General features: G+C 35.1%; 1 protein-coding gene across 1 annotated transcript in view; it reads left to right on the top strand.

Moving 5' to 3' along the window:
- The window catches only part of LOC149575163 (protein CURVATURE THYLAKOID 1A, chloroplastic-like), a 39859-nt gene that overhangs the window by 16917 nt on the left and 520 nt on the right, over window positions 1–22422 (top strand). Inside the window, exons 2-4 of the mRNA XM_089815021.1 lie at window positions 21856–21959; window positions 22104–22211; window positions 22311–22382. Coding sequence (XP_089671147.1) covers window positions 21856–21959; window positions 22104–22211; window positions 22311–22382 — 284 coding nt within the window. The remainder of the gene's footprint in view (window positions 1–21855; window positions 21960–22103; window positions 22212–22310; window positions 22383–22422) is intronic.

The raw sequence follows: 22422 nt of genomic DNA on the forward strand, positions 1-22422 counted from the left end.
TTCACCTCTCCCTTTTTTGCCCTAGAGAAGTTTCAGCAGGTTTACAAGTTGGGTCCTTTCTAATGGGGTTCCAGAAGTAGACATTGTGTGAAAAATGATTTAAAAAGCTTAGGTATGCTGCAATAACACAAAAGTAGAAAAAACAGAGCATTTGTGAATTGTCCTTTATAATTATTAAACTAATACAAAAAATGTAGGATTTGTTCCAAAAAAGAAAAAAACAAATGCATCGAGGACTCTTTGATCTAGTAAACTAATATAGAAAAATGATTTGAATTGTAAATAAAGTCAAACGATGCAATTTTTGGTTTAAAAACACCAAAAAACACAAAGATTAAGCTTACCTATTAATCAAATGTGAACTCCTTAAATGTTGGTAGACTCCTCTTGATGCAGCAAACATAAGTATGAAGCAACCCAAATGGGATAGAATAATGGGATTTTGCTCTACCTCCTTTCTGGCTGCCCTGCAATGCACTCTAACTTTTTCTCTCACCTTTCTTTTCTCCATCCTTCTCGCCTTCAAAATAAAATGACATGCCTTCAAAATAAAATGACATCTCTTTGAGGGGCGAGGAGTGTATATACATTTTAGAAAAGAAATTTAAAACAATGTTTTTAAAAACTTTTTGACATCCACTTGCTCAATGAAGTTAGGGTATTGGGATTCTCCCAGACTCAGTGGTCTACCATTTCCATGAGACTTGGTGAGCCTTGACTTGGTTGGGACTAAGTCTGAGCCCGTAGGACTTGTCGAGTGAGAGTTAACTCGAGACTCCTTGAATTTAGACAAGTTCCGTTCGTCTTATGTAAATCCAAAGCATGTCATTTGGTATTGATTGCTATATACCATATGAAAGAAAAACGATCTAAGCATCTCGTGATCAGTTTTTAATTTTTTATAGAGGAGCTACAATCACAATACAACAATAGTGTGGCTGAAAACTACTTCAACCAGCTAGTTAAAGATGGATTATTAGACAACTTTTATAGGATTACATTCAACAATTCCAAAGTCTATCCTTGAGGGTAGATACAATTCCAAAGAAGTGGAATGGCTTAATTTATGGATGGTCTCAAGCATCACATCCAACATGCGGTATACATGTTTATTCATAAGTCTATTTCTAAGTATTTCATCTTAGCATGAAGGTAGACTAGTAGCATTTAGTTTCTAGAAGGGGTTGTTAGTATAAGAGAGGAAGGCTTGTTAGCACAATGTCTCCCTCAACCTATTGGATTGACACCACAAGAAAATGAGGAGAAGAGGTAGATACAATTCCAAAGAAGCTGAATGACTCATTTTTTGGGTGGTCTCAAGGATCACATCCAACATTAGGTATGCGTATTTTTATCTTAGTATGTAAGTTAGAGAAGTATATACTTCCTAGAAGGAAAGTTGTTGATCAAATAAGAGAGAAGGATTGTTAGCACTCTCACTCCCTCAACCTACTAGATTGATGCCACAACCAATAGAGGAAAAGATAGGAGAGTTGTGTTCCAACTATGAAGGTAAATATAGCTGATGACTTAAATGTAGTGGAAAAAAAATTGTTCTAGGTTTAAATGAGGAGAGGAACCGATAGTAGATGTTGACAAGGAGATAGATGATGAATCACAATATCCCCAATCAATCATTTCTTGTCATGTACTTCTAGGTTTTAATGGCCCACAAACTCTTAATGTTTTGGTTGCTTGAAGGAGTAACAATGTTGATAGATTAAGGAAACAATGATAACATAAAAAAAAAGGGTACTCATCTAAATTATTTTATACATCAAACTTCGAAATTTGAAGTCTTGATAGAAAATGGACGTACTTTTAATTCATTCAGGAAATGCCATAGCATCACATTATTCATTGGAGATCACCATCTTGATTGCCCAATGTTTTCTGTTTTGATGGGTGCCATAAATGTTGTTTTGAGAGTATAATGGCTTACTACTTTGGGAACAACTAAGATGAACTTCCAAGAACTTTTCATGCACTTTCACTTAAAGGGAAGTAAAATAGAGCTAAGTGGGTTTCATACAAAGTCTTCATAGATGGTTAAATTTGTTAAGAAGGGAGTAGATAGGTTTGTGGCCCATTTATTTTCATTAGAAGCATATCAATCAAAGTCTTCTACATTATTGGATCTGCACATAGTTATAGATAAGCACTCACTATTTTCCAAGGAGATACCAAAAGGATTTCCTCATAAAAGAGATCATGATCATGGCATATAGCTAGTACTAGGAAACCAACCACCCAACATCAGGCCCTACAAGTATTTCCATCTGTACAAAAAGGTGAGATTGAGAAAATTGTTCAAGAGATGTTAGGGGTAGGTATTATATTGTATAGTCAAATTTCTTACTCCTTTCTTATAGCAATGGTCCACAAGAAGGATGAAACCTGCAGTGCGTGTCCTGATTATGGAGAGCTCAATGAGTGCACCATTAAAGATAAGTTTCCTTGACCAATAACTGACAATTTGCTTAATGGTGTTGTTTATTTTATAAAAAATGATCTTCATTCTATTTAATTGTAAAGAATCATGGTAGTACAACATCACGTCTCATAACTTTTAGTATATGACTATTATCGTTACTGTAGGTAGTAATAGTTCTTTTAGAACTTACAGTAATTTGCTGTGAATTGATACTCTCTGGTTCTACTGTTTTGATCTGGTTAGTAGTTTAGTTTTTTGGATGACTTTGTTTCTTAGGTGGTGGTTTTTGATGTTAAAGAAGCGTATTCACTGAGTTGCCTTTGTGTGGTTTTCCTCTTGCTATTGGTCTTCTATAAGAGGCTCTGCCTCTTGTTCTTCTCCCTGGGCCAACCACCCTATTTTGGCTACTTTTACCTCTCACAATTTCATTGAAGAATGATTCCATCCAGTGGCATAAGGAAACTATAAGGGCATTTGAGCAGCAAAAGAAAGCAATGTTCTCGACTCAATTCTAACTACTCCAATTTTTTTGAAAACATCCATTGTTGAATGTGATGCTTTGGGTCATGACATATGAGGAATACTTGTGCAAGAAGAAAGACCCATAACATTTGACAGTCACTAGCTCAAGGGTAAAAAATTGTTGAAACTAATTAATGAAAAGGTAATGTTGGCTAGCTTGCATGCAACAAAACAATGGAGACATTATTTAACTGGGCAATACTTTAAGGTAAAGATGGATGTTGAGTGGTTAGGTGCCAAGAAACAACTTGGCAATCAAGTCCAAAGATTTGTGCGAGACTTTCATTCCTTTAGTATCATAAATTGTTGACCTTAACAATTTCACACTAGATTTATAATCCATTATTATGCTTGTGCCCAACTAATGTGTGAATTTGTTTGATTGGGAACCATTTTGAGCAAAGGATATTCACATGTGATGCAAGGAATCCCTTGACTAATATAATTTCCAAATCATAGGGTCCGAAGGTTGGTGGTAGAAGGATACCAGGGTGTGAAAAGACAAGGAATATTGTAGAAATTGTTGTGTACAACGTGTGGTATTACAGTGAGGCTATCCAATTGCTCTTTTATCTCCAAATGTGTTATCGACATACCAATTTTGGGACATGTTCAATGGAAGAGGACAAAATATGTGGAGGTAGGGAAGTGGTAATAGTATGAGAGGAAGAGTGAGGAGGCGGATTAGAAGAAAGGGGTGATGATGCCCCCTTTGAAAGAGTGCGGGAGTGTAATGGGAGGGGAAGAGAAAATTCTTTGATAGAATGTAGTGGATCTATTCAAATGATAGATGTATGTGATATGTGCAACAAAACAATAGAGAGAGAATTATGAGGAGTATCATCAATGTCCAGGGAATTATGAAGTTCATCCAATGCGATATGCAATGAATGATCGGTGATGCAATCATGATTTGCATGTCCAAGTTAACCTACCAAAGTAAGGGCTTCAAGAGGAAAACAAAAAATAAAGCACAACATAGTTAATGGAAGTGATAGGCAGCCCAAGGAGAAATACTCGTCATAATGAATACAAGTCTTATCATTAGTTGGGTAAGACTCACTAAATGGAATGAAAGAGAATTTGCCAATGAGCCTTTTGGAGATGATGTATTAGGAATTGTAGGAAGAGAATCATTTTCAGTAGGAAGGGGAGGTGAATTGTCCCTAGTATCTCTAGATATATTGAAAGGGTAGAAGTGTATATGAATAGGAGGTTTTTGGGATAACAATTGTGAAGTATTTAGATTTGCATTATGTGAATAGAAGAGGGAAAATGCGAGTTGTTCTTATTGTTTTAAAATGTTTAAGCAAAACTTTTGGAGCTGATGGCATAAACTTTTCTAAAGATTCATTCGTCAATTCAAAAAATAAGTGTAATGCATGCTAAACAAATTACAGAATTAAAGTGCATTTCATAAGGAAAAAGGTAGAAAGAAGAATGTCCTCATTATAATCTGAGTTAGTACATGGAAGTAATAATGTTTTGCACATGCCATGTAGGATTTTTGTTATAGCAAATTTAGTTAAAACAAGGGATCTAGAAGAAAAAATAAGAAATTGAACATGTATATCATGTTGTTCAAGCACTATAATAGAATGGGTGTAGAGTGCATAGAAAGGGAAGAAGATGTGAAGGTGGAAGGGGAAAATGAAGCAAGTTTAGGTTTAATGGGGATAACATAAATTTATGATAGTATCCATATCGTAAGGATGAGTGCTAAGAAAATAAGCAAAGGTGAGGTAATGAGCAAAACAATCCATGATAAGGACAAGTGATGATAATTAAAGTGTGCACAAATATAGTTAAGAAATGGTGGAGGCCATTGGGAAAGAAAAAAGGAAATAAGAGGTGAGTGGGGATGATTAAAATGCTAACGAATGAAAAGGTTGAATATATGAGAATGGATTAAAACCAAATGCTAAGAAGGATGGAAAGGGAGATGAAGATAAGAAAATGTAGAGACAGGCAAGGAACAATATTTGTCCCCAGCCAAAGAAAATGGTGGAAGTGGGGTTGGGGATGGAAGTAATATAAGAAGAAAAACTAGTTGAAGATTTCAGGTATAGGGAAGGACAAAAATTAGGAAAGTGATAGTATAGTGGCAAGGTTACTAAGATATTGGAGTGGGGAATATGTGAAATGAGAGAAGCTTTGAATATAGTGATGAAAGAAGGCAGGTTGCTTACTAAATTACAAGTAAAAAGGAAGTGTTGCACAAAGGGGGTTGTATGTGTGCTAAGTGTAAAACTATTTTTAGAGTTGCTAGATACAAGGACGTGTTCTAATTTTAATGATAGATAATGACGACAAATTAACGTCAATTCTAACTTTTATTAATTTGTCAACTACTGAGATTGCACAAAAAACTAGCATTGAAAGAGAGGAACGGTTAAAAAAGTTGTATCTTGGATAGTTGTAGAAGACTCGAGAAGCTAATTAGAAGAGGTTTGTGATGTGTCCAGATCTTATCTATAAAATTGTTAGATGGTCTTACAGATTTTTATGCTAGTCGCCTTTGGGGCATGTGAATGTCTAAAAGAAAGCCCATGTGTCCATCTAGTGCACATGCATTCTTTTGGTGCACTTGTGTGTGTAGTTGTCAATGCTTAATGCCAAACCTTATTTGTATTTTACTAAACCTTTTTCAATTCTTGTAGCTTGTAGAGATGATAGAAAATGGAAAAATGATTAAAAATTGGAATATTTGTTCCTAGAGAACATTTAGGACTTGCCCCAATCAAGTCCATACTTGGCATGTTTTAGGCTTTTAGCCTATAGTAGGTAGATTATATGAGTGTATGATCTTAGATGTGTAGACATTTGAGTGATGACAATGTGTCTAGGAGCGTCAATGGTGGTTTCTAGATGTAAAAAGTGTCTGAAGGCTGTGATGCATGGAGAATGGAGAAGAAAACACCTTTCTAAAATGAAATATTTCATAAATAGATATGTTGGGTGCCAATTGATTTTTAGAAAACCTAGTGAGATTAGGGTTGGTGAAGGAGCCAATTGTTAGTGTAGAAATAGAGTTTAAAAAGTAAGGCATGATGTCTACAAAAAATAGGGTCTTCCTAGGGGATAATCAAAAGGGGTTCAACTTCAAGTCACATCTATTAGTGATGGACACTAAAATAGATACAAAACATGATAGGAAAAGTGACTTTACAAAGCCTAAATGAGCTCCATTTTCTCAAGAATCCAACTTTGTCTAATACCATTGATTGAATCCAATAATCAACAAGACCTAATGTTGGTGTAGATATCTCACTTTGCCTAGGATGCTTTTTATCATGAGTGTAATATTTCATCTATTATTAAGAGTATTAATAGCATCTAATTTCCTTCACCTAGCTCACCAATAATGTTTTATTCACCTAGACTTGAAGTACAAGAGTGCTTCATCATTCCTTAATAGCAATTAGGTGCCACCTCTATTCATTCAAGGCCAATTCTATCTTACTTAAGGTTGAGTTAACCCATTTGTTGATTGGGATGGTGTTAACTCATACCTCTTAAACATATCATCTTCTTGAGTAATTTGTTCAAGAGGTCCATATATTTCTATACTGGTCTTCGTGATATGGTCCATCATATTGAATATTAAATATCTTTAGTCTATTCACTTGATTTTATGAAAAGCTCATAAGCGTTAGTTCGTATGTATAATTCTTATAATGCACTTTCTAACATGGTATTAAAGCCATGATGTCGTATGGCTAATCCCAATTTGGGTAATGAAAGCATGTAGATATAAGTTTATGGATTATCTGATGAATGGTGGAGCTATTATAAGCTCACCCTTGCATCTACAATAGTCAAATTAGCTAGGAGTTTCTATTGATTTTTGTATATTGAACTCCGAGAAGCTAGTGTTTGAAAATATATTCAAGCAATTAAAAAAGAACATCATTAACTAACTGCTATACAGGATTTGTTAGAATATATAGTCCACTGATATAACTGAGAGGGCGGGGGGGGGGGGGGGTGAATCAGTTATCCAACTATTATCATAATCATTCTCTTTCAACAAACTTAACCATGTGAGTAATATAAATTGAAACCACAACAAGATACTTATGCACAATTAACACCAGATACGTTAACTAGGGAAACCCTTGATCAGAGGGAAAACCACAGTGGGAATGGTACCCGCAAGATGATGTACTAATAAATATTCCTTGTTAGAGGATAGACGCTATTAGGAGTTTGTTACAACATTCAGTACATATGAGTTCCTATTAGGAGACTTTGAATCCCTATTAGGAGATTACAACCATGTTATGAGTTGTGGAAGATAGCTGGACCCATTGCTCAAACAACTTCAAGGTTAAGATCAATGAACCCATTGTCCAAATGATCTCTGTATTATTCCTTGTAGAATAATAGAACTGAAATGTACTTCCTTCCTCTGTCTCTGTCCTATCAACTAGACTTCTGCTCCTTCAGATCTTGTAACCAGATCTCATATTGCATATCCAATGATCCCTTGGATCGCTTACAAGCATTTAGTAAGCATTTTGCTTCTTCTCGCACTGTGCACTAATACTTTGCATTCCACTTGATCTTCTACTCCAAGATACTTCACAAATAAGGAAAACAACTTTCCTTTATACCGTATCTTCATGATAATTCCTTGAGTCAGCCTTGAGGCTTTCCCAATTATTAAAAATAAGATAATTAATTAATTCACAATTGCAATAGCACTGTCGGCTCACAGTCTATACAAAACTTCACATGTGTGATACCAAGTCTTGCGCACACACTGACGTCACCACAAGACTGTCCTCTATCATTGTGTGATTGCGCATCTCTTCATTACATCTCAAATGAAAGATAGCTATAGATCATCAAAACACTCTTTTCCAGTACTCTGTTTCTGCACTGCTTCTAGTAAATCAAGTGGAACTTTCGTACACCATCGACTAAGACAGTCCTCTTAACCATGTCATCAGAACAACCCTAGGAACATGTCCTTCACTGCGCATCATCTAAACCTTCCTCAACTTTTGCTCATCATAAGATCTTTGGCTGCTATTCTTCCAATCTTTACAGAATTACTGCTATGTTGACATCAATGACAAATACAGTCATGAATGCAACATATCAATGTTCTCCAATGCTTAAGGATACTACCCCAATGTAGTATCATCAACATTCATGTTAACAATCTCCCCCTTTGGCATTGATGGCAACATAGATGAAAAACATCTAAGTTCCAAGAATACCAAATTGTACTTTGCTGCTACTACTGATATCTCAAATCCTCTTCATCCATATGAAATCTTCTGGCTGTTAGAACTGGCATTAGTTGTTTACAGTGAACAACTTACAACACTTTTCTGGCTGCATATATTCTCGATAGAGATATTCTTCTGCGCACTACCATATTCTTCTACGCACTCCCATGAATCTTTCTAAATCTCCCTAAAGAGATAACACTCCCCCATTGACATCTCAATAGGCGCTTCTTTCATATTTTCTCTCCCCATTGCCTATGAGATGTTTTTCATGTACATGTTCTCTCCCCCATTGACATCAATGTCAAAGGTGTCAAATACAAGTACAAAATACCAATTGCTAAATACCAATTGTTATAATATACTGCTTCCAACTCTTCAATCAACTCAAGTGTCCAAAGACACTATTTAATACTGAATACCAAATACCAAAAGTCCTCAATGACTCAGTACATACTAGATACTCCCCCATATAGAAAGTATCAACATTTAGTCTGTCTAACCATAGTGTTCTATACCATTGGACTGATGCACTCTCTGCATCATCTACTTTGAAGTAGGTAGGGGTATAACCCCTAGCATACCTCTTAGGTACTCAAAAGTATCCTTAGGCAAAGGCTTCGCAAAGATATCTGCAATTTGATCTTTAGTACTTACATACTCCAACCTTATTTCCTTTTCAACTGCCTTCTCTCTCAAAACATGATACTTGATGGATATGTGCTTTGTTTTAGAATGCAATACTGGATTCTTAGACATACTCACTGTACTTGTGTTATCACAATAAATGATAACAGGTTCTGTAAACTCAATCCTAATATCCTTCAACATTTGTTTCATCCACATAACTTGATTACAATTATTTTCTGTTGCAACATACTAAATCTCAGCTGTACTCTAAGAAATATAGTCTTGTTTCTTGCTCAACCAAGAAACCAATCTTCCTCCAAGAAAGAATGCTCCACCACTGGTGCTCTTTTTGTCATCCATACTACCTACCCAATCTACATCAGTATATGTCCACAAAGTGAAATCGTTTGATCTGTCATACCAGATTCCATAATCAGATGTACCCTTCAAATATCTGAATATTCTCTTTACTGTTGCATAATGATACTCTTTAGGATCAACTTGAAATCTCGCTACAATCCCAACTGCATTTGCTATATCTAATTTAGTATGAGTCAGATATTACAATCCTCCAATTATAGATCTATACTTCTTCTGCTCAACTGTAGGTGTCTCATCTTTACTAGATAACTTGTGACTAGTTATCATGGGTGTACCAACAGGTTTTCAACTTTCTAAACCAATTCTTTTCAGCAAGTCTTTCAGATACTTGGCTTGTGAAATGAATATCCCATCTTTGCTCTGCGCAATCTGCAATCCTAGGAAAAACTTCATTTCTCCTATCATACTCATTTCAAATTCATTTTTCATCTCTTCAACAAATTTATCACTTTCTTTATCATTTCCTCCAAATATTATGTCATCCACAAATATTACAATGATAAACAAACCATCATCAATTTTCCTTAAGTACATATTACTATCTATTGTACCTTTAATAAATCCAAGTTTAGACAAATATCTGTCCAACCTTGCATACCAGGTTCTAGGTGCTTGCTTTAGACCTTAGAGTGCTTTCTTCAATCTGCATACAAACTCTTTTTCTTCTGTCAGAGGGAATCTGTCAGGTTGCTCAATGTAGACTTCTTTAAGTTCTCAATTCAAAAAAGCTGACTTGACATCCATCTGATAAACCTTCAAATTCTTGCTTGCTGCATAAGCCAAGAACATCCTTACTGCTTCCATTCTTGCCACAAGTGCATATGTTTCCTCATAATCTATGCCTTCTTGCTGTGAGTAACCTTTGCAAACAAGTTTGGCCTTGTTCTTGTTTTTGAATACCCACTTGGTTTCTATCACATTCTTGTCTACAGGTCTAGAAACTAATTCCCATGTCTCATTCTTCACAATCTGTTCTAATTCTTCTTTCATTGCTTGCATCCAGTGATCATCCTTACATGCCTCATCTGCACTCTTAGGTTCTACTTGAGAAATCAGACATAATTTCTCATTCACTCTATTCCTTGTCATCACACCTTTATCCTTGCTCCCAATTATCTGCTCTAGAGGGTGATTCTTTGTCATGTTTCTACTGGAGGTAGGAGTTGACATCTCAACTCTTATCTCTTCTGTAGGTTCAAATCTCTGTTCTTCTCTATGCTCAACAGATACATCATTCTGCAAGTTATTGTTAGTCTCAAAAAGAACTTTAGCATTCTGTCTAACAATTCCAGAATTATCCTCTTCTTCATCAGAATTATAATCTACCATCTTCTCTTTAGCACCAACCTTTTCATCAATCCTTACATTTGCGCACTCAACTATTGTCTTAGTTCTATAGTTGAAACATCTATATGCATTACTTTTCAATGAGTAACCAAAAAACATACCTTCATCGCTTCTAGGATCAAACTTACCAATATCATCATCTCTCTTTATGTAACACTTACTTCCAAATATTCTGAAATACTTGACTGATGGTGAATGACCAAACCATAAGTCATAGGGTGTCTTGCTCATACCTTTTTTGATCTGTACTCTGTTTAGAGTATATACTGCAATGTCAACTGCTTCTCTCCAAAATGTCTTTGAGACATCATTCTCAAATAACATCGCTCTTGCTGCTTCTGCTACTGACTTATTCCTTCTTTCAGCAATCCCATTCTGTTCAAGTGTTCTTTGTGAAGATAACTGTCTTTTGATTCCATTCTCTTTACAGAACATGTTGAACTCTCTAGAGGTGAACTCTCCTCTATCTGATCTCAAACATTTAATCTTGACACCGGATTCATTTTCAACTCTATTCTTAAATATCTTAAATTTCTCAAAAGCTTCAGACTTCTCTTTAAGAAATGCTACTTACATCATTCTAGTGAAATCATCAACAAAAATCATAAAGTACCTTTCGCCATAGAATCATTTGGTTCTTGTAGGACCACTCAGATCTGTGTGAACAATCTCCAATTTCTCTATAGTGGAGAACTTCTTGCTAGGAAAAGACACTTTCCTTTGCTTAGCCAAAATACATTCCTTGCAGATAACATTAGTAGGCTTAATGATCTTAGGCAGATCTCTCATTGCAAATGTACTGCTAACCTTCACAATATTATAAAAGTTTATATGATAGAATCTCGTGTGCCATAACCAACTATTATCAACTTTTGCAACCCAACATGTTATTTCAGCAGGATTCAACTGAAATACATTACCTCTGGATCTGGTTCCAGTACCAATCAGCTTACCATCTTTGTCTTTGATAATGCAAGTCTTCTCTGTGGACTGCAACAGATATCCCTTGTCTACCAACTATTGAACATTTAACAAATTATGTTTCAAACCAGCAACAAAGTAAACATCATCAACATTAGTTTTACCATCAAGAGTAATAGATTCAATTCTTGTAATATGACAGGTTGCATTGTTACCAACTCTAACAATACCTCCATCATGATTTCTGAACTTAACAAACTTGTTCATATCACCAGTCATGTGATGTGAACATCCACTATTAATTATCCAATCTGATTTCTTCTCAACTTGGTTAACTAGAGCTCTTTCTTCTCTAATTTCTCTAAAGATCATCTTCCTTGATAGCCATAAATCCTAATTCATCATCACTTTCACTATGATCTCTTTCATCAGATTCTTCATCCTCATTAGCATATAAACAATTTCTATCCTTATCTCTTCTATGCTTAAATTTTCCTCTAAATTTTTTCTCTCTTTTAGGACATTTACATGCATAATGACCATGTTCATCACAAGTCCAACACTTAAAGATTTTCTTACCATCTTTCTCTCTTCTTACTAGAAAGTCTATTCCTTCTTTAATCTTCTTATCTTCTTCAGATCTGCTACAACTAGCAAAGTCTCCTCTTGAACTTGCACTTCTTGACAGATTAGGTCAAATGTTCAGAGCACTGCAAGCTGTCTCAACTCTGGCTAGATCTCTAGACTGTCTCAATTCTGCTTTTACAGACTCTAACCTTCCAAGCAATGTTTCTTTTGTGAAATCTTTGGTGCAGGGCATTACTAGCTGAATCATCTGAGCTGTCTACTTGAATGGTGGTGTCAAATTTTTCAAGATCTTCCATATAACCTCATCATCTTGTTTAGTTCCACCAAGAGACCGAATACCTGCAAGAATTTCTGATATTCTACCAACATTGCTTCTTATAGATTCATCTTAGCATCTTGAAATGCACAAATCCAATTTTGGAATCTCATTCTTTTTGCATGATCATCACCTTCAAAAGTAACTTCTAATGCTTTCCAAATTTCATGAGAAGTTTGAAATGTCTTTACTTGATTGTATTCATTCTCTAGAAGAGCTGACAGTAGGGCTTCTCTAGCTCTCATGTTACACATGAACATATCTCTTTCTCCCTCAATGCATCCCTTTAGGTTTGACTCTTCAATAATTGCCTTCTTAGATTTTGTCAAAAGCCAATATTCGAGACCCATGCACAATAGATGAGTCTTCATCTTTTCCTTCCAACTATCATAGTTGGCCCCATCGAATCTTGGACTATCCTTCCTGAACATATTTGCCATCGATCTCCCAAAGCTTTTAAGCCTCATCTTTAAGGACTTGATGCTCTGATACCAATTGTTAGAATGTATAGTCCACTGATATAACTGAGAAGAGGGGGGCGGGGGGGTGAATCAGTTATCCAACTATTATCACAATCATTCTCTTTCAACAAACTTAACCATGTGAGTAATATAAACTGAAACCACAACAAGATACTTATGCACAATTAACACCAGATATGTTAACTCGAGAAACCCTTGATCAGAGGGAAAACCCCGGTGGAAATATAAATATTCCTTGTTAGAGGATAGACCCTGTTAGGAGTTTGTTACAACATTCAGTACGTATGAGTCCCTGTTAGGAGACTTTGAATCCTTGTTAGGAGATTCCAACCTTTTTATGAGTTGTGGAAGACAACTGGACCCACTGCCGAAACAACTTCTAGGTTAAGATCAATGAACCCACTGTCTAAATGATCTCTGTATTATTCCTTGCAGAATAATAGAATTGAAATGCACTTCCTTCCTTTGTCTCTGTCTTGTCAACTAGACTGATGCTCCTTTAGATCTTTTAACCAGATCTCATACTACACAACCAATGATCCCTTGGATTGCTTACACACATTCAGTAAACATTCTACTCCTTGCACTGCGCACTAATACTTCGCATTCCACTTGATCTTCTACTCCAAGATACTTTACAAATAAGGAAAACAACTTTCCTTTATACCGTATCTTCATAATAATTCTTTGTGTCGGCCTTGAGGCTTTCCCAATTAATTAAAATAAGATAATTAATTAATTCACAATTGCAATAGCACTGTCGGCTCACAGTCTATACAAAACTTCACACGTGCGATATCAAGTCTTGCGCACATGCCGACCTCACCACAAGACTGCCCTCTATCACTGTGTGACTGCACATGTCTTCATTACATCTCAGATGGAAGATAGTGATAGATCATCAAAACACTGTTTCCAGTACTCTGTTTTTGCATTGCTTCCAGTAAATCAAGTGCAACTTCTGTACACCATCGACTTAGACTTAGTCCTCTTAACCATGTCATCAGGATAACCTCAGGAACATGTCCTTCACGACGCATCCTCTAAACCTTCCTCAACTTCTATGCATCATAAAATCTCTGACTGCTATTCTTCCAGTCTTTACAGAATTACTGCTATGTTGACATCAATGACAAATATAGTCATGAATGCAACATATTAATGTTCTCCAATGCTCAGGATACTGCCCCAATGTAGTATCATCAGCATTCATGCTAATAGGATCAGATCATGAAGATGGGATTCAATGGGAGACTAGCCAAAGAGGAGAAAGCTATATTGCAATTAACATCCATTCAGCAATGAGAAAGCAATATTTGCAAATAGAGAAAAAACATAGAGTCTTAAAAGGAGACTCAAATATAACTTATTTACAAAAGTCAGTCTTATCCATGTCTTAATAACTATGTTCCATGGGTTTTCTAGGATGGGAACGGTGAGATGGCAAGGGATCATTTTGGGGATGGGGTCTAAGTCAATTACATCTATATGTATGTATGTATGTGTGTATATATATATATGTATATGTGTGTCTCTCTCTCTCTCTCTATATATATATATATATATATGGAGAGAGAGAGAAGTATAACATCAGCAATATCTATATAATATGACACTGTTAATATGATTTTGTGTGATGTCTGCAGAAGCATGTTTGCCTACTATTTCTCCAAAAAACCATTGTGTCTGCACTTCTCACACAGTACCACACTATACCAAACTATGGCCAATGCACCTTTAATCTCTTATGCAACAGACAATAATGGCCATCATATAAAAAAATTGAACTTTGAGACTCTTTTTGAACAATGAAATCAGAAATCCACATTCTTGCTGTTAATTTCAATTGTTATATCTTATATCATTAGCTGCGAGTCTGAATCTTCATATATTTATTGCTGTTATATTAATATTGTTGCTGTCACTTCTGTCATGATTAATTTGATGCTGCTATGCTGCTGTCATGATATGTTTAAACATTTTACAAATGTTTTGAATGATTTTAGAAACATTTTTTTTTTTAAAATTGCTTTTCTGCCAAATGTCTTTGCAGTGTTTCCTATTACAGAAGCACGCTTCCAAAACATTTCATAGATATGAAATTTTTTGGGGGTAAGTAGGGGAAGTTTCACAGATATGAAGATTTCTGTGGATAAGTAGGGGAAGTCCCCTGCTGTACTGCCATATCCAAACTACAATTGGGGATATGGATTGGAATTTGTCCCCATGGAATATGGCTTAATAGGTAATTCTGGAGAATGGGACAACAGGAACAGACCCTTATGAACATTGGATGCAAATTACTTTAAGTTCTCTCTCCTCAATAGTTGACCAAGAGGAGAAAGAGCAAGCACAAGAACAACTCTTAAAACTCTTGGCAAACACCATGATATAGGAAGATAATGCTTGGCTTCTTAAAACATCTTTTGAAGTAGGAATTATAGCAATCCTCCTCTCATTTGATCTAGTCAAAGCTCCCAGAGTAATGGCTACAGTTTTCTACCAGACTCTCTAGGATCTTACCAAAGAATAGGCAATTTTAGTAGCTCTAAAGTCTTCAAGAAATCAACAAATGTTGATACAGATGAACGCATCAAATTTAGTCTTTATCTCCAAAATAGCCGTGTCCTCAAAGTTGGAATATTGTAGACCTATTGCACTATGCAATAGGATCAATAATATCAGCTCCAAACCAGTGTTACCAGCCTTGGACTTGACTTGGACTTAGTCAGGCCCAAATTGGGCTCCGACTCGATCTTGATGGCCGGACTTGGCAAGGATTTGGCAAATTAAAAAACCCATGAAATTCAAAGATTTTAAGGATTTTAAGTTTTTTTCATGCATCATTTAGCCAATTAACATCAAATATACAATAATTGGAATAAATAGAAGCACTTTGCACACATACAACTTTTCATAGATCACGTAATTGTAAATGCGATTTTTTGAAAGAAATTACTTAAAGTTAAACTGAACAACATAATAGAAATCTAAAATATAGTGTAACTGTCAAATGTCTACAATATCCATGGAATATGCAATCCATGGAATCAAAAGTTCAAAACATATATCAAAAGAAAAGCTCATAGTAGCCTATGTCTTCCTACGAGTACACCTAAGATAGGTCATGGAAGACTCTAGAGTCATCCTCTGTCCCTATGTTTGAGGTTGAACTTCAGTGACATGCTCATCATGATCATCCTCCTCATCCTCATACTCATTCTCATAATCCTCATCATCAGAGTCAGATCCATCACTCTCAGCTTCAGGGTCCTGCACTATCCATGCCCTCATAAATGTAACCCATTGAGGGCTTCTCTCCATCAACAATCCATAGGATACCAATAAGAGGCTCAATGAAGTGCAATCATTGTGAAAAAGAAAACATTAAGCTTTAAGTTTTCCATTTAAAAATGAACAATGTGAATATCAATGAACAGAAACAAGTGTTTAAAAATTTAACAGAAATAGTGAAATGAAATGGAAATGAGCACAAAAAGGAAAAGTACCTTCACAAACTCCTTGGCGGGTTTCCAAAAGCCATTCTTATAAAAAACCTGATCAATCACCTCAACTGCTGCATTGAGCTTTGCATATGATGAATTTGTCCACTCACATACAAACATACCTTTCAAACCAGCCATTGCATTAAGAAAAGATTTCAACGTGAGAAAATTTGTTGCAAATCTAGTGACTGTTGGACGAGACAACTCTGTTTTCTTTGTGTGTTGTTTCATAAGGTTGAGAACCCAAGCATGATTATAAATGCACTTGCAAATATTCCTTGCTTACTCTACACATTTTTTTATCCAAGGAATTTTACTTAGATCCTCCAACACAAGGTCAATGCAATGGGCAGCACAAGGGGTCCAAAACAAGTAGCGGTGCCTCTCCATAAGAAGTTTGTTAATGTTTTGTAGCTTTGGTCTGATAGATTCTAGTGAAGATATGTATATGTACATTTAATATATTTGATATGTACATGAATACACACACACACACACACACACACACACACACACATATATATACACACACACACACACATATTTATTATTATTTATATATTAGAGAAAAAGATAATATATAATTTGTATATATAATTATAATGCTTAATATTATGAATAGACATGTCCCTGAAGAGACATGTCTATTCATAACTCTTTCTTCATATAAATATATTGATAGCTGCAATTGAAAAACACATATCAAATATAATGGTAGTGTTATTACATCTGCAACTATCCCTAAATCTAACATAGTATCAGAGCAAATATGAATTTTTGGAAATTTAAAATTGTACAAACTTTTCTATGAATTCTGATCTAAGAACAATCTGAAATATAAGGAAGTCAAAGGCACATTAATATATAAAGATCTGAGCAGATATGTGACATGAAAAATGCTATTAGTGAATAATATTTCCAAGCCAATCTTCGTTCTTTCAAACCTAGAAGGAATAATCGAACACAGAGAAATGGAAACTCGATGGGGTCATTGAATGCACTCAGCAAATAAGCATAATGATGTGTGGACAATGTGTTTTAGGAATAAGCGGCGAGGATGTGAAAGCAGTAGTTGTGTGAGTTGCTGCCGAGAAAGAGACAATATTGGCACAAGGTCTACTCTTCTTGCTAGCAAAGTCCTTGGCTGCTCATATAATTGATGTGCAAAACAATAAGAAGGTATTCAAAGAGTTCCAAAACTATCGATGGCTTACCCTCTGGAGAAGAATTGGTTATTATAATCAATTCTAAAATGATTATAAGACTTCATCTCCTCAACTAAAGAAAATTTTGAAACAATCAAGCAAAATGGATACATTTTGTGGGTCGGGTCAGCAATCACTATTATCTTCGCCATGCAAAGTTGGGAGATTCGACAACCATATCTAAATAGGATCAATAATAGAAGGAAGTTATTATCATTCTTGTTTATCCAAGTTGGTGAAAGAGTTTATGCCGTGAAGACCAAGGTGGAGGAGATGTTGAAATAAGAAGGGTCAATTTTGGAACACCGCAAGCACGGAAGTGCATCGCACACTGCATCCTCACTAACATAGTCATCGAGAACGGTCGTAGAATTGCAAATGTAAGAGGTGGATCTCATGAAATAGGAAAAGTAGACGCACACAAGGCATATTTCCAAGTGGCATATGTGTGGATCAACACAAACCCCATTATAGTGGCAAGTAGGATCATCACTATTTTGAAGGTACATAGTCAATATGGAAGAGTCTTTGGAACCAGACAGATTGCAGACGTGACTAAGGTGGCTTCCCACATCGATGAATGTTCATTGGACCTCGCATATAATAGAGAGGTAATTTATACCTTCTTTTGCATTATTAAGGTATACATATATATGTGCAAACTTTATGATATTAAGTATATGGTGATCATAAATGTATATCAAGTAAATACTTTTTTTTCTAAATAATTATTTATGGAGTTAGTTCATAATAGAATATTTTGGGATATATAATTATGAATATGAGTGATAATATATATGCAAATATATATTATTTTGAAACATTTGTCAATATAAAGGGGTAATATTTATTAAATACTCAAATTTGACAAAATGATTAAATACAAATTAGATATTTATTTTATCTATATTAAAATGATCTTATTATGCAAGATTATTTATCTAATCACTGCAGTCTTTCTCTTATTATATTTTTAATAAGAGCTATGTGCCTTGATCATTTCCTCCGAGAATGTTACTGCAGAAAAAAGAGGGAGATTGAGACTTAGAGGGAGGTTGATATTTCAGGAAACCTTGAAAGAGAGGGAGCAGATAGATGATATGATTCAGTCAACCTTTAGTGGTCTTGATCATATTGATTCAGAGGTATTAAAGCATGTTGTGATGGATTCTCTAGTGATCAATAAATTGTACTAGTCAAGAGGACCGTGATTCATGAATATACTTCGTGACCATGTGATTTTAATGGGCCTACCCCTTGTGTACATCACGAGGAAGTGGTGACTTCCAAATGATCATCACTTGTATTTTGAAGAAGTTGTTGTAAGGTGACGTTCTTACAATAACTTGTATTATGAGATCAAACAAATCGAGTAAATGGTGAATGTCTTACATCTCAACATTCTAGAAGACCATTACTCAGAGCATTTGGTGAATATGATTGATATTCTGGAAGGCCAATACTCTTGATATCATATGTGATATCAAAACCTTATTTCGAGTACTTGATGAATATCATTGATATTTTGGGTGGCCAATACTCTTGATATCAGATGTGATATCAAAACCTTTTGAGAAATTGGTGAATATCATTGATATTCTGGGAGGCCAATACTTTGGATATCAGATGCGATATCAAACCTTATTTGAGTACCCGGTGAATATCATGTGTTGATATTCTTGAAGACCAATACTTGTGATATTGAATGCAATATCAAATGGTGGAAAACTTCTGAGATATCAAATGAGATATCCTTAAAATTTGTCATTCCTAATTTTACCAATGGTGTAATATCTGTCTTGTGTTCATCTTCCTAGCTAAGAGGGAGTGTTGATGTTTTGTAGCTTCAGTCTGATAAACTCTAGTGAAGATATGTATATATATAGTTAAATATATATGATATGTACATGAATACACACACACACACACACACACACACACATATATATATAATTTATATATTAGAGAAAGAGAATATATAATTTGTATATATAATTATAATGCTTAATATTATGAATAGACATGTCCCTGAAGGGACATGTCTATTCATAACTCTTTCTCCATATAAATATATTGATAGCTGCAATTAAAAAACACATACTGAATATAATGGCAGTGTTAATACATCTGTAGCTATCCCTAAATCTAACAAAGTTTACCAGCAGAAACATAATTTGCTGCATTAATCTGTCCAATTTGCACCACAATCTCCTCATCCACCTCCTTCAACACTTCCTCCATTACCTCAGAAAGATATTCAACAGTTTTGGTCTTCCTTGAGGCATCAATTGATTTCAGAAACATTGTGGAACCTGAGAAAAAATAAAAAAATTTAGTACAATCACAATGATCGATTATTTTTTCTTAGGTACTTATAATTATAATTTTTAATTTGTATGTCTTCTCTTGCTTGCATAATAAGTATACTTATATTGTTTATTTAATTTGATTTAGGTCTCCTTATTGGCAAATTGCCATTGATATTTTTACTATTTGTGGTTCGGGATTCAAAGCCCCTAATGATGAGGAGCTAAAAGGTCCTATATTGGCCCATCGCATTGCTGATGTAAAAGTTGAAATTGAGGAGCAGCATAAAGTATGGGTCGCAAAGGGTTGCACCATCATGACCGATGGTTGGACTGATAGAAGAAATAGAACACTGCTGCATTTTCTCATTGTGATTATAATTGTGGAACATGAGAAAAAATAAAGAAATTTAGTACAATCAGAATGATCGATTTCTTCTATGATAGAACAGTCAAATTGCCTATTTTATAATTGACTTTATCTTAAAATTACCATAACAAGGTTTGTAAATCAATAAGGTCTTAATGGATTTATGGGCAGATACCTCCTCCTTTCTTCAGTGCGGATTTTGATACTCACAGGATTCACTCTATACAGAAAATCAAGGAAAATATGAATTTTCTATATAACGGTACTTCTCTCTCTCATAACCTTTAGTTCAAAAGGACAGTGGCAGCATTGACTAAAGTTTATGATTCTGGATTATAACAGGTTTTTAAGAAAAAGACAATATTCTTTCTAATAGCAAATTGAAGCTTATAAGGGAAATTGCAGAAATACTAATTCATGAATCCCATCTTGGAGGCACAAAACATTTGTAAAGAAATCAGCAACCATAATTTCATTAAAGGATTTTACAAACAATAAGTCCTCGCGAATATGGTTTTCCTGAACTTAATGACATCATTACCACAAATTTAATCTTACACTGCTTAGGTAATGCTTAATGCAGGTTTTTGTTACAAATGATCAAAGATTGATACTACATTCCTACCTGACTCCTGCTTGTCAGGAGTCAAGTCACTATAAAATTTTAGAAAACAAGACAACTTCAATTACTGCAAATTGTATTTGTCTTTAAACAATCATTTGAAAACATAACAGAAAATTTCAAAGAACGGTTTTAAGCAGAGTAGCCATAGCAAGAGGAAGAACTGTAACAATAATGTAATGCATTTGAAGAAGACAATGACATCTCTTACACCAGCTTAAACATTCAAGGAAAAGAACTCCCATGGTTTTTGAGAATTATATCCTGCCAATTACTAGCCTTCTCTTCTTTCAGAAGCACCTGTTATTCTTTATCTTTCACCCACTTCTGTTTCTAAAACTGTATTGAATTCCACTGTAAGTAGTATTTGCATTTAGTTTACGATCTGCTGATCTCTTTAATCAAACTAAGGCACAAAAATGAGAATAGTCAGTTCTTGCAGTAATGTCTCAGTTCTTCTGCCTCAATTTGTCGTTCAAGAAAATCCTGCACCCCTCAAGCCCACTCCCACAATTATTCCCCCAACATGCCCAAATAGCAATGCATAACTTTCTGAACCGATTGCCAAAGTTATAGCTTCCAATTCATCCCTTCTTATATTACTGGCTTACAAAATTGGCACCCTGGTTGGTCATATTTTTAAAATGGAAGAGAAATGAGCTGATATTTGTTAACCCTAGCACAGTTGGTTCTATGCTTCTTAACCAAATTCACTGGCAAAAAGGCAATCAATTTCTCTTCAGAATTGGATGAGACAGAAAGTAGTGCTATGGAGTACATAACATTCAAGTTAGCTAGCAAACAAGAAATGTGTACATGGGCAGAACCAGTTAATATAACATTATACTAATCACTAATTCTCACCACTTTGTACACAAGTGGATGTATGGAGTATACTTCTATGTCCTTGTTTTTGTATGTCAGCTGTTTTATACTGTAGTATTTACTTAAAACTAACAGCAATGGAAAATGCCGCCATTTGCAGGATCGTTAAAGTTTTCACCTCTTCCAATCAGAGCCACATCATCAGATGAAGCATCTACTAGTTCTGTTCAAACAGAAGAGTTGTTTGCTGAATTGAAGGAAAAGGTAGCTCCACCCAAGTATTTATTAACTGGTTATGTAAAGGAAAAGGGATAGGGCACCCGATGTTATTAACCAAGCAAACCATTTTCACTTTTTGAAGCCTAATCTCTTTGATTTGAAGACCTTTGATCTTGGTCATTGTTACAGTGGGATGCAGTTGAAAACAAATCTACAGTTGTTCTTTATGGTGGAGGTGCAATTGTGGCTGTATGGCTTTCCTCCATAGTTGTTGGAGCAATCAATTCAGTTCCTCTGGTATAGAATCTAGCTTGACCTTTGATATTAATAAATCTGAACAGAACTGGTATATCATCTAAACTGTTTTGGCATTTCTCTTTGGATGAATGTTATCAGCTTCCTAAGATTATGGAGCTGATTGGGCTTGGATACACTGGATGGTTTGTTTATCGATACCTCTTGTTTAAGGTAAAACAGAGGATCAAATTTATTTTGTTCAAAATAGTAA

This window comes from Cupressus sempervirens, chromosome 2 (assembly GCF_028749045.1).
Source record: "Cupressus sempervirens isolate cs-2001-9-10 chromosome 2, ASM2874904v1, whole genome shotgun sequence".
NCBI classification, from domain to species: domain Eukaryota; kingdom Viridiplantae; phylum Streptophyta; class Pinopsida; order Cupressales; family Cupressaceae; genus Cupressus; species Cupressus sempervirens.